Source organism: Nannochloropsis gaditana, assembly GCF_000240725.1.
Source record: "Nannochloropsis gaditana CCMP526 unplaced genomic scaffold scaffold006, whole genome shotgun sequence".
Lineage (NCBI taxonomy): Eukaryota > Eustigmatophyceae > Eustigmatales > Monodopsidaceae > Microchloropsis > Microchloropsis gaditana.
The window spans coordinates 1-13,915 of NW_005803947.1; the positions used below are offsets into that span (position 1 = coordinate 1).

Below are 13,915 nucleotides of genomic sequence, written 5' to 3' on the forward strand. Positions count from 1 at the left end.
TTGCCGCGAATGGAACGGTCAGCTCCTTGGACTCCGTGCCGTTCCAACTACCGGAGCAGACGTCGAGCCCTCCCTACGACGTGGGTGTTACGCTCCATTACATGTCTGACGCTGGTTTTTTTACATGGCCAAATCGTACGTGGAACGGCACCGCACTGTTCACTGAAAGCGGACTGGAAGACGGCTTTAAGTTTCGGGTTGTGTCATGTACATTTGCAAGAATTCATAAATCATTTGCGCTGCCATCATCATTTTCTGAGGAACAGAAAGTTGTGGTTCGCAATGAAAACGATCCAACTTCCTTGGAGTTGACCACGCATAACTACAATATCTACGCCACCATAAGCATCAACAATGTCACGCACACTGGAGATTTTCCAACGCAGGTAATTTTACGGGGAGTGTCGGTGCATGATCCAGACCTAGGTGTCGATCCCATCTTGGTGAGAATTGCGTGCACATACGGGCGTATACGTTTAAATGACGCCTTCATCGGGCTGGCCGACTTCACGTCTGCCAAGTACTGTTCCAACAACTGCTTGAAAAAAACGTCAAGCTTGTTGATGTTTGTGGCTCTGCCCTTGAATCTGGAGTCCTTGCTTAATGGCCTGACCTACGCCTCAACTGTCCCGCGCGTCAATGACTACATTACGATCACCGTCTACGATGGGGTCGGTGGTCCTTGCCTTCAAGCGCACGTTCTGAAAGGAGGATCTAGCCACACAAAAGGATGTCTTATCACGGAGCAACAATTCAATGTGACCACAAATGATTTTTCTGTCGTGTCCGCTTTTGAGAATGGACGAGATCCAGACAACGACAAATCCTATTTACCCTACATGCTAAGCGCCGTCGCACTGTTCATCCTTGCCTTCTGTTCCATGTGCGCTTGTCAGTGCTGCTGTCCGCTATTGTTTGCCCCACATTACTGTTGCGCACTGCTTTCTAAGGTTTCACCCATGGGTGAAAATGGCCCGTGCGATAGAGACGACGACCGACTCGAAGGAAGCGCGAAGTAAAGCTACCTGCCATCAAAATCTGTGACGCAAGTTCCCATCAATTTTGCTTTCTTAGGATCATAACCGAATGTCCATGGCTTTTAAAAAAACAACGCTCAACATGCATTGTCAACTTTCACATTTCGCTTCGCGGAATGGTCGATCTACATGTTCTAAAAATCGTGCGAGCTCCGTGGGTAGCCACCGCTCGTCCTCATGGCTCGTTTTTTCCTGTCCTGTGAGAAAACCGCAATGTCCTCCATAGCTGTGGTAAATCAAGCGAACCGTCCCATCTCCGACGTCTTCCGGGGTAGGTAATCCCGCTTCATTGATGAATGGATCATCCCGGGCGTTAATGACCAATGCGGGAATCCGTACTAATGGAAGGTACTGCTTTGAACAGCTCTGTCGATAATAATCTATTTTATCCTCAAAATTGTGCAACTTCGCAACAACCTCGTCGTCAAAATCGCCTATGGTGGAGCAGGCCAAAACCCGATCCAGGTCATACAGCTCCTTGTCCACTCCTTTCCCTTCCCGGTGCCGTTGATGTGTCTCATATTTTTTTGCTGCTTTCACCTTCAATGTTGACAGAAAGTTGGCCGCGTACACCCAACGATTGAAGCCGGTGTCGATTTTGCTGGAAGATCGCACGGCATCAAAGGGCACACATGCGACGGCAGCCCCCTGTACACCCATGCTTGCTGCTTCTTCCCCGAGCTCTCCCAGGCACTTAAGGATCACATTCCCTCCCAGAGAGAAGCCGGTGAGGTATATGCGGCGTCGCGGCTCCTCAGCAAACAAGCGCTGAATGGCAAATTTCAGGTCATCTGTAAAACCCAAGTGATATGAGTAAGCTTTAAGATTCTCCGTGCCGCAGCAACCACGGAAATTGAGAGCTAGGACATCAAAGCCCCGTCGCGCAAAGGCTTTTGCCATTGATCTGGGTAGGATTGCCCAGGAAGTAGATTCTAGTCCGTGTAGTACAATAGCCATAGGTCGAGGTTGTGAGGGAGGGCCCGAAGGAGGCACGTGACTAAAAAGAAAGTCCACATGAAAGAAATCTCCGTCGGGCGTATCCCACCGCTCCCGCCTGTCGTACACGTCCTGCCATCCCTTCGGCAGGGACTCAGAAGCAAATTTCTTAAGCATCGTATCTTGAATAACTCTGGCGCCCCATATTGTTTGCCAGTGCTCATTTGTGACCCAAGGCAAAGGCTCGAAGGGTCGTGCAGGAAAGGTGGAAAGGACCACTTGTCTTGTAGATGCTTCTGACAGGCGAGGTCCCTCTTCGTGGCACGCTTGATTGCATGCTCTTGAATACTTATCCGTACCATCTTCAAATCGAGAACGAATAGATGAAGAATCAGTTGGAATCAAAGTGCAGGAGAGAATGAGCGTGTAAATTTTCCACTGCCATCCTTCCTGCAATTTAGACCTTTCCGACACTATATCGCGGCCGCTTTTATTAGGTAAACACTTACCATATCTATGCGTTGTGGGCGGAGACAGAATGCGGGACTCATTTCTGAGATGCTTGCTGGCTGGTGACATGGACCTCAAAAATGCCAGCGGCGTGGAAGCGAGGCGAGGTAGTAAGAAGCAGCCGACGAAAAGCGGCTTCAGGTATGCCTGCTTTCCTCTCAAAAGCATCAAATACCCTACAACAAATATCCCGGAAACATAATATTCGTTGAGAACGGCTTAAAAGATGCTGAGCGGATGCGACTCATGTCACCGTTGGAGTATCAGAGTGCTTATCCTGGCAGGAGGTTACGCGCGCTGAGGCCGTGATAATTTCTTTCTTGCGATCTGATTGTCCCACTCATGGTCCTTTTACATCATAATCGATTTGAACATAAGGCAACTAGTATCGGTCAAAGAGTAGATCGATTTCTTCCTCAAGCCGTATACCCCCCAAAGCTGCCCACTCGCTTTCGCGAATCGCTACGCAAGCTCTGACCATGTCCTCTCCCAATAACTCTCGGAGTCCTTTTCCCTCTGGACTCATTAGACATGCTTTAGCCGTTGACCATTCCCGAGGCAACTCTTTTATCTTACGGCGAGTCCGCTCGGCATATGTCAGCTGTCCCGGGTCTACATCCAGCGGTGCGGGGAGAGCTGCGAAGGACTCCGCGAAATCTGCCTCGGATAACGTTGCAGCCAAATCTACTCCGACCAGGCCGGCACTTAGAATTGCTGCTAGAGCTATATGGGGATTTGCAGTCGAATCACATAACTTGACCTCAACATTAGTAAAAAGCCCGTCTTCAAGTGTTTGTACGGGCAAACGGAGCGGCACCTCCTTATTAGCGATTCCCCAGCCCTGAAATGCCCCTGCCCAAGCCCCGGGCTGCAGTCGCCTGAAAGAATTCGGAGTCGGGGTTGTGAAGCACATAAGTGCAGGAAGTAGAGCTACAAGACCGCCCAGAAATTGGCGGAAAGTTTCATTAAGTGATGAAAAACCACTCAATGTAGTGTACATATCTAGCACACCGTCGAGGGATCCTGGACGAATCGTCGCTCCAGAAAGCGAAAGAATGTTGATTCCATTTTTCCATAAACTCAAATGAACATGGCAGCCATTGCCAGCGTACTCTGGCAGAAACTTGGGCAAGAGGGTGACACGTCGCTGGTGACGATACGCGACTGCCGCCACGGCTTCACGTGCAAGTAGCAGTCCGTCGACGGCCTCCATGGCAGGCAAATGACCAAGCACCAACTCAAACTGTCCGGGGGCACTCTCCTTATGAAGTTGTTCCACAACTATTCCCATTGAATACAGAGTGTCACACAAATCGTCCAGGAGGGACGATTCCACGTCGAAACCTCTAGCGGATGAATAGGTATGCCTGTCATCAAACTTCCCGTCAATTGTGGCGAGGGCAAATTCTAATTCGAATCCTACTCGGAAGGATATACCGTGTCGGGCCTGAGCTTTCTCCAAAATACGAGCGAGACAGCTGCGTGGGCAGAGAGACCATGGAGCATGGGAGATGGGATCGAGCATGCGAACAGCCCCCATAAAATGCTTAGGTCGCCACGGGAGGCACATCAGGTTGCTCATAGGATCCTCCAATTGTAAACATATGTCTCCTACAAAGGGAACACCACTATCAGGGCTTGGAGTATCTTCGTGTGCTGGAAGCGAAATACACGCACGGCTCAAAGACACAGACGGCATGGGCTTTGGGAGCCATTTTAAATAGCCGTTCTCATCTATGTCAGCATATTGGTCGACCCTTTTTTTGTCGTACATTGTATGTACGGGTACGACGCGGAGGCACCGCAGCCCTGCAAGAGAGCACCAAAGAAAATTTATATGCTTTGTCTCTTGCGGCATATCCTTGTGACCTGCTCCTGCAGAATAGCGGTACATTTTGCGATGAAGATGCACCGGAAAGGATGTCACATGACGTGCTGTAAGCGTAAATACAGAAGATGGGGAGCTCTATGCCTGATTTCCGAATTGCAGTGCGCACAGCGGGCTCCGGTCGAAGTGCTTGGGACTTCGACGAGCAAGTCGAAGAATGGAAAATGGGGCGACAGCTGACGCCCCGACCGTGAGCTGCCATACTTCGTGTGTTGGAAAAGGGGAGCTTATGCAGCATTTCGAACGCTACATCCCGCATCATCTCTCCACAGGTGACTCAAGCGATTAAGTAAATCACGGCTGGGCCAAGCTTTTGGAAGTTTCTCTCTTATCGATTGTGTGTTTGCGACGAAACAAACTGAACGCGGCAACACGGCCCCGTCAGGGAAAGAGGCAGGTAGCAAGGAGGCGATTCTCCATTGCGGCCAAGGGGCCAGATTAGAGAAATCGGAAACCTAAGGACTGCTACGTGGAAAAATGTTATCGATGTTCGCATCAACATGCTCTTCGCCTGTAGCACATCCTACCCATAGGTCATCTGTCCACCTTCTTCTCAAGCTCGAGCATCTTTTCGTTCAGATAGAGGAGCACATGAATCCATCCCTTATTGGCCGTGCCTTTGTCATTGTAGACACTTTGGAAGCAAAAGAACAGCAAGAATCTGAGGATGACTCACTGACACCTTTGGATTATAGTGCCGAAGCCTTCAACTCAGGAATTCGGCAGAATATGACCCTAGGATTCATAATGCGACATTTTCCTGATGTTGCACTTGTCCTTGCTGCTTCATGGAGATCGCGGTCTACTTCTATGCTGCAAGAATATCAAAACGTTGCCAATAAAGGTCCCGTTCAGCTGCTGCGTCGCGTCGTGGAGGGTGACGGGTTGACGCTCGTTGAGGACTTTGGAGATGGGCAGTTCGGCGAGTACAGCGTCGCGCTGCCGACTTCCGAACATGATTGCACGAGACCATCGTACCTGGGGGAAATAGAGCAAGCGAAAGAGTTGGGCGGATTTCTTCGAGCGGAGTTAAAACGCTTGCTTGGCTACCGTCTTACTTTTGGTGTTGGTAGAACTTTAGAAGAAGCTCGCCGGACAGCAAAGGGACTACTTGTTTTTCGCGGAGATGGGTCAATGCCTAGCCCACCTCTGCGACGGCATCATGAAAACTCATTTTCGGGTCAAGACCATGATGCGAGACCCACCTCACACGGCTTCTTTTTTGAAGATGGGGATGAATCTGGAACTTTCTCACAAAACTACGAAAGCTCCAATCGACAAGAAATACGCGTGGACGAAGAAGAGATCGTGCTCGGCGCGTCAATGAATCGTGCATGGAGTATGCGCTCTTCGAAATGCCGCACATCGCCGTCCGATGTCGGAAACGCGCAGCAGGCTTCCCACTCTGGACAGGCTCAAAAGGTATCCACGAACAGAGTTGCACCATTTTGTTCTCAGGATACAAAACTGCGAGTTACAGATGATAAAATGAAAACACAGCAATGCGTGGAAGCTTTTAAGTGTCGGCAATCCACAGCGATTTCAGGACATCGATTAAGGTTACATGGACATGGAACGGTCGTCATGAGCTGGATTTTAGACACATTCACCGATGCTTCTGAGTTGGCTTCCTTTCTCTGCAGTGTGGAAGCTCCTTCAATTCAATTCACAAGTTAAAACTAGGCTGCACTGAAAGGAAAGCTTATGTATTCACAAATCACGGAAGTCGTGACCCACTCAATTTGTCTCAATGTAAAATTGCTGCGCGGACACTCGTTTCATTTTGTACAGCAACTTGATTTTGTCAAGCTGGCATCAAAAACAATTGCCTTTCTATAAATAGAGCTTGCAACATCATACTTTTTGACGTTGAATGGAGTCTTTATTTTTGAAATCTTCTTCCTAAAACTACTTTCTAAACATTACTCACTTTCGACTTTCATAGATATAGATTCAACATCACTTAGGAAGTTCAAGGCCTTCATACCTCTCAGAAGTGACCTTAATTTCGGTGTGAGGTTGCTTTTTATACGTAACAGTGCACGCAACGCTCGCGTGACCTCCCTCGATTTGAAGAAGGGGGGAAACAATGATCACACCACCAGTTCTGACAGGACAGAATTTTGAACGACCCAACTTACTTAAGTCGCATTATGTGCGGCCACTTCATGGTAAAATACAATGTCGAGTAGGGTGGGGAGAAGGGAGTAATGGTGGCGTACACTCCGGAGACGTGAGATGAGCATGGGCGGCTGATACCCGGAGGACTTCTTGACGGGCTTGACGGGGGACGGCATCAGGCGGCTTGCTCGGAGCATCAGTGGGACATGGCTTCACTCACTACATCAGCCAGCGCTTTGTATGTACTCACCCCGAAATAGTTAGGTCGTCCTTTCACCTAGTGCGAATACGAGATAAAATGTGCATTGAAGCAACACGCGGCGTTGATCTTATATCGAGAACTCTCCAATAATAACCAAATCTATCAACCGCAGGCCTGGGGCATAATTTGCCCACTTCTGACAACAAACGACATGAAACTTTGCCGCGCATTCGTGTTTCTTTTCCTCTTCGCATCTTTCGCCGACGCCTTTTTCAAGCCGTCCGTTGGCAGAAGGTCACTTGAGCTAGGGGTAAGTATATCTTTTTCGGGTTCGGGACTTTTATTTACGTGTTATAGCTGCACGATTTAAACACGTACGAAAGCGCAACGAGTGAGGTGAAAGATGTTTATTTAAAAATGATCTAGGAAAGAGGAACTTCGAAGAGTAACGCATATTCATTAGACGACGCTTCTCGTTCATCTTTTTAGTCTAAGATAAACACAAAAGTGGAATTGGAGAATCCCAAGGTTGTGACCATGACTCAGCTTGCTCCTGGCGAGAAGAAGGTATTTTGCCGCTGCTGGTAAGTTGATGAAGGAGTAGACGTCAGTCAACGACAAAAAAATATATTCGATGTTATCATTCACGTGTGTATGCGTTTAATTTAAAATGTGAAAACAGGCAAAGCGGGACATTCCCATTGTGCGATGGCGCGCACATGAAGCATAATGAGGCCACTGGAGACAATGTTGGGCCTCTCATTATCTCAAATCCGAAGCCAGCAACATAAGACATGATTTTTCATACCACCATACCGGGACCAGTTTTTGAAGAAATACCTCAGGTTAACCGAAATGATGCTGTGCATGAAGATTTGATGATGGAGGGGAACATAGCATATGACTTATACTGGGAAAACGTAAGCTCTGTGCTTGATCTTTTTCGAATCCACTTTGCGTGACAGTTTGTGGAAATTTAACCTCACCTTTCGCGAGGACCATTCCTCTTTTGCAAAAAACATTTGAACAAGTGTGACATGCCTGATAACATGTGAATGACCAAAGTTTCTTTCAATTCTGAAGTGGTATAAAATTACTAAACAAGCTAATACATCGGTTCAATTGAATAACGTTCATACTCTTTCGTTCTTGTTTGCTTAGTTTTTGACTTTTGAGTCATATTCCACCAGTCACCTTGAGTACCACAGGCGTCGATCACGCAGCGGTAAATATTATAGCTCACTTCAAAGGGTTGATGCATTCAATGCACCACCTCTGCAAACCATATTATAAGCTAGGGCTGCGGTCAAAAGTGCGTGGCCGCTCGAACACCGCCAGCACTTGTGAAAGATATATCTTCAGTCTCGCAACTCGTGAACCTGTCTTCAAATGTGTGAGAGGCGGACACCCTGGCAGCGTTCTAGAGCATTTTTTCCTGGAAGTGGCGGTGAGAGCACGGTGGTCACAGGCAAACAAGCAGGGTTTTTCATGGAATAAGTAAGTGGCTTTTGTGGTGCTGAGTTGCCAGGCGCGACCGAGGCAGGAGCTGAGGCGTGCAATCTCCGAGGGGCAAGGGTGCCATTCGTCCCACAAAATGGTTGAAAATGCACGGGTGAGTGCAGTGTATGCTGAGAGGTCAGCTCAGGGTGTACATGTCGCCTTGCGACGTCAAAAGGCGGGGTCACTGAAGATTGTAGTGACTTCTGACAAATTCATTTCTGTGGGTGTACTGGACGATAACTTCGCTTTGGTGGCGCGCTCTTTAAGGCGCGGGAACTGCATCGGCTTTTTCCATTGAGCTATTAGACATTGAGTTGAGAGCAAAACGCAAACTCGCTGACGACTCTTGAGCTCTTCGTGGTCCTCATGCTGTACTCCTACACGGCTTCCGACTTCTGACCTCGGGACGATACACGGGAATCAAAAAGTACAAACTGCGGTTGCTGACAGCGTCTCGTTCTGATGTGAGGGCATGACGAAAACAAGTTAAGGTTTAAAGGTGGGTTGCAGATCCAGGGCGGAATCTAAGTGGCCGAGAGGAGAAGGAGCTTGATAAAATAAGTAATACAAAATAACCCGGGTAAACATTGGCAGATTTCTCGGCCATCTTCTCAGTTGATGCGAAGCCTGGTAGACAGTGGTATGAGGAAAAAGCAAAAGGGGATAGCGACATGCGAATTCGCATGTTGGCATGTTACCTCATGTAGTCAGTGGGCTTCACTCAATTTCTCAAGCACGCGCTTTTCCAGGGCTGCGAGTGCAGATTGGTGTCCATCCGATACGGGTAGGCTGGAGCTGACAAATATCTGCTGCCCTGTCCGACTCGCAAGCCGGATGGCCATGGATTGAGCCTGATCATTGTCTGGCGCGTCACGCAGCAGAGTAGATGTGACAGGGAGCGTATCGTACGGAGTCAGGGTTGCTACACACAAAGAGCCCATAAGCGGGACGTTGCTCTTCTCTCCAAACCAAATGAAACAACATCCGTTTCCTATCAACACATGCATAACAATGACTGAATCAAGATCTTCTCTTTCCTCTGTCTCCGTGTATAGTTGCATGCTTTGAAGATCCTGATGAGATGATGCTGTGAAACAATTGTGAAGGAAACCGCGTTAGACCCATTAACTGAATCCTCCCGAAAAAAAGCTTTTCTTCAGCCAAAGATCTTGATAAGCATACGTAACTTGGTTTTGGCGAGAATCACACGAGGGATGCACGCTGAAGCGGGGCCGATAAGCCACACACAAATCAAACCAATACACTACATCGAAACATTCAAAGAAGTAAAGCGAAAAGTCACACACATTGGCTAGGAGTAAGTATACGTGCTTGACAGGGGTTTCGGTGCCGGGTAAACATGAGATGAGAAGCCGGGCGTGGACACGTACTACTCGTCGTTTATCCCTCAGGATGTGAAGGCCGGGGGATTGCTTGTGGTGGGAGTGAGGACAAGTACGCGAATATAACACTTGTGATGCCGTCGCCCAGAAAAGCTGTGATGTGATGAAAACTGCCGTGGATTTTTTGGACGTGTGCAAAGGTGGAAAGCAATTTGGCAGGTCAGCGGCGGTATTTCGAGGGGCGGGCGCCGTAATAGGAGAGAGTACGGGCGCGAGCGGCAGTGGGTGGTCGAGCGATGGCGAGGCGAGGGGGTTCGTGTGGATGGACAGAGCAACAAGCAAACGCATATCGTTCCCGAGCTCTTGTGCATCTCAGCTCGAAATACATAGATCACACACGTTGAATGTTTGCGGAAAGTAGATATAGGGGGGAGGGGGGGGTTGTTTTGATAGTGTCATCCATCCCCGCCGCTACTCCAAGCTTTCTTCATGTTTGTATCCCATCAAATCCTAGACTGATCAGCCACTTCTCTTCACACAGTTTTTTCCAGGATGACCTTCGATTCGAAAGAGGTAGTCATTGATGGCCGTGGACATTTGCTTGGTCGGTTGTCTTCAATTGTGGCCAAGGAATTGCTTTCGGGTCAGAAAGTTGTGGTAGTACGATGTGAGGAGCTCATGATCTCAGGGGGTCTTGTGCGTAACCACACCCGATACATGCAATTTCTGCGCAAGCGCACGAATACAAATCCCAAGCGCGGCCCCTTCCACTATCGGGCTCCGTCTCGCATCCTTTGGCGCACAATTCGCGGGATGTTGCCCCACAAGACTTTCCGTGGTGCCCAGGCTCTCGCAAGACTCACGGTGCGTACACTTTGACCGGGTGCATCGTGGAGATGTGAAAATATCTCACTCCCCTAGACATGTAACCTAGTTTATACTTGGATGGAGGTGAGAGAGGATGCGCGGGGGTTTTCCAGGACCTCGTCGCCTGAAGGGCGTCAGTCGAGAAATGGCTTGAAATGAAAGTGAAGCACCAAAGCCCTTCCAGCATGTTTCTTCGTTGTGCGTGAGCAACGCAGAAATAGAAATTAGATTTTTGAATCCGTAGTGACTCGAGTAAATCTTCTTTCATGCAAACAGACTTTCGAGGGCATTCCCGCGCCTTATGATACGAAAAAGCGAGTGGTGGTGCCACAAGCCCTCAAAATCCTTCGTCTGAAACCTGGACGTCGCTTCTGCACACTGAGTCGGCTAGCGCACGAGGTAGGATGGGGTCATCGTGACTTGGTTGCGCGCTTGGAGGCGAAGCGAAAGATCAAGGCTGAGGCCTACTACCAGCAGAAGAAGGCTGGCACTGCTGCGAAAGCCCTTGCTGAGCGCAAAGCTGCATCTGAGCTAAGCGCGGTGAATAATGTACTCGCTGGCTTCGGTTATCATGTTGCCCCCACCCCCACCGCTGAGCGTATTTGAATTTTAGAAACGATGCAGCAAGAGGGCCCCCCGCGAAGACAAGGGGAGTGAAAGAGACCTCGTTAGCCTTTCGCAACTCATCAAAGTCTTCCAGTTTTACGTCCGCGAGGTGTTCTCTATGTCAGGCATCACGCGCACACCTGATAGCCATTCTTGAACTCTTGATTCTGGAGGCGTGCGTAGAGAGCGAAAGAAACCTCACAGATCGGCTTAACGAGGAAGGGGGACTCACTAAAAGCAACAAGGAGCACGTGGTGACGAAGGATTGATAGCGGAAATTAATTGCGTCGGCGGTAACAATGCTAATGTTGTACCGTTATATGTCTCTATGTTTCTTTGTAGCTGTAGCTGGCTAAGGATGGAGGAAATTCTGCTTAGAAAACATTGCCGACAAGTGCATGACAGGGAAAAGCTTTGAACCTAACTTCTGTTGCTCAAGACATGTGTACGGAACGGCCCCTTCTGAGCAAGTAGTCACTTTGAGTGTCCCGGTGCTTCACCTATTTACATCGCGTGACCAGGTGGGCCGTGTTTGTTTTTTCCAGGAGCTTCGGGCTTCTTGACTTTCAACGGCTTCACCCAGAGACGGATTTGCCATGCGGTGAGATGTCATAGTTTCTTAAAGTATCTAACGAGTAGCTTGCTGTGTGCATATCGGAGCGTGGGAAGAATCTGACACCAGAAAGCGTGGAGTCATGCTGGAAGTTATTACCTCTCGCTGAGGATCACGATTAAAATAGATAACAAGGTCCTAAAAGAATATATCGGACACCGCAGGGCATCTCACTGCATGAAGTCAATCAAGAGGTCGAACGGAAATATAAAGGGATAGATTATGACGTTTAAAATTTGGTATCTTCTGGAGAGACAGCGGACTTGTCGTATTTTTCCTTCGGCTCCCCCTATGTTCCGGAAAACATTTCTCTGAGCAAACAAATTTTTTGACAACCAGGTTCGCAGGTGGTATGTCCCCGTATGAACACAACGATTAAGGCAACCTGGCAATATGGCTACACCTGGCAACAACGACATGAATAGCTCTCTTTGACTTTTTGTTTCCTTCTTTCGGGCCAACAGGTTTTAAGCAACCATGCCACGACAATACAAAGAAAAAGAAGAAGACTGGGAAACGTAAATGTACGAAGGAGGATACATATAAAAAGACCAAACCAATTTCATCCATATTATCTCCTGAATTTCGTTTTTCCTTCTTTGCCCATCGCAACATAAGAGACACTGACAGGGACCGCCAAGCGATGTCCATTTGCTGTGTATTCCTGCATTTCAGGATGCCGTGTGTGTGCAACGGTGAATTTCTTGTCTGCATGGTCATGAATCGTTTTCGCCCCATATTGTTTCTATTTACATACCTCTCTTTTTCTCCAATCACCCAAAATGCAGATGTGGTGGGTGAAGAGCATCAAAATCCAGAAGGCTCGCTGGACCGCCAGCTGGCATGTGACGGTGGCGGGCCGTGCGGTGGCGTTCCCTGGCAAAAACCGGATATTTCGGATCTCTGCGACTCAGTGCCAGCGTTTTTTCAATCCGCATTACATGGACATATATCTCATCATTTACTCATCACCGTGTGCGCCGCGCGAAAGTTAGTCGCGTTCCACCGTGTAGACCTCCGGGATCACGAGCTCTCCTCCAAGCCCGGGCCGGCAGGGCCCAGGAGGCGAAATTCCGAGACAGCGGACGGACTCTGCCTGCTGGCGGAGTGACGTCTCCCTTGCTTCTGAAACGCGGACAACATGATGAACGCCCCGCGTCAAAATTTCAACCTTTTTGCGCTCTTGAGACGCCAACATTCAAATTTTAAACAATACTTACGATATGTTGCATGTATCTTACCCTCTTTATACTCCCACAGGACTCAATTATCTATTTTGGACTTTAAGAGACTCCTCTCCAGCCGCGATCGACGGAAGTTGCGAACAGAAGGCTTGCAAGTCGCCGGCTGCCTGCACCTGTTTGATCAATTTGACGCACTTCCACCCATCAATTTCTCAATAGAATGGCTGTTGACGGCTTACTAGGGTGTACTTCTCAACGTAAGCGTCAACGCCCGCTTCCGGCTTCTGACTCGTCCAAAAGCACTACTACAAACTCCGCTCCTCACAGAGGGGGTACGTGTCCCAAATCTGCCTCTCTGTCGAGCAGCGCCACCACTAACAGCATCTCAGGTAACCAAAAACGGATCCGCGTCGATGATATAAGCTATGGGGCATCCATTGATGGAGATGCGATCGTTGTCGAGTACCTCAAATCCGATGATCGTAAGACTGGCCGAGCAGCTGCTGCGGGCCAGGGGGGTTCCGTGGCGTCGACAGACGAATTTCCTGTGGGCAAAGCACAAATTTCGACTCGTCCCGGTGGTAAAACTCGGCTACGATGTCAGACGGTCAGGCAGGTAGAAAAACTGATATCAACCATGTTCAAGGAGCTAGACGTACTTTTGCGCGCCGAGAGCGTAAATCGTCGTGTCATGGTAAGAATCGTTTTTATTTTGAGAGCGGTGAAAGTTTCCCAGATTGATCAAGTGATTGTCTCATCGAAAAGCGTACATCTCTTTCTGTTCCTCGTTCTATCTCTGTGTCCTAGTACCGGTGGAGCGGCGCTGAACGAAGCAGCTGGTCCATGTTGCGAGAAGGAAAAATAAGCAATTGCACATGGGGCCGAGAGCTCGTCAAACAATACATCGAAGACGCAATTGAGCTTGTGAGAAGCACTCTTGCGAGAGGAAACTGGGACAATTCAGTAGAGGCCGCACGGCGTCTCACACTTCAGTACATAGTAAAGGCTGCTGAGCGCTCCATACTCGAATATGAGCCCGTCCTTCATGAAGAGGTCATGAACACGCTTGGGAACCTTTGGTTTGCACTTCTTCCGTACATGCCTCCAC

The 13,915-nt window shown here is 48.8% G+C and overlaps 1 protein-coding gene across 1 annotated transcript; it reads right to left on the reverse strand.

Moving 5' to 3' along the window:
- Positions 1 to 905: 905 nt before the first annotated feature.
- On the reverse strand, positions 906 to 2,661 carry NGA_2093800 (alpha beta hydrolase fold protein). The gene is made up of 2 exons (XM_005856312.1): positions 2,483 to 2,661; positions 906 to 2,335 (listed from the first exon to the last, which is right to left on the reverse strand). Exons 1-2 carry the CDS (start codon positions 2,649 to 2,651, stop codon positions 1,128 to 1,130), a joined length of 1,377 nt encoding a protein of 458 aa, XP_005856374.1. The 5' UTR covers positions 2,652 to 2,661; the 3' UTR covers positions 906 to 1,127.
- Positions 2,662 to 13,915: the final 11,254 nt, after the last annotated feature.

Coding starts and splice junctions, on each gene's coding strand:
- NGA_2093800 (XM_005856312.1), bottom strand. CDS start 2,651: ATGCTTTTGAGAGGAAAGCAGGCATACCTGAAGCCGCTTTTCGTCGGC. Junction 2,336..2,482: donor GCCCACAACGCATAGATATG/GTAAGTGTTTAC, acceptor CTCGATTTGAAG/ATGGTACGGATAAGTATTCA.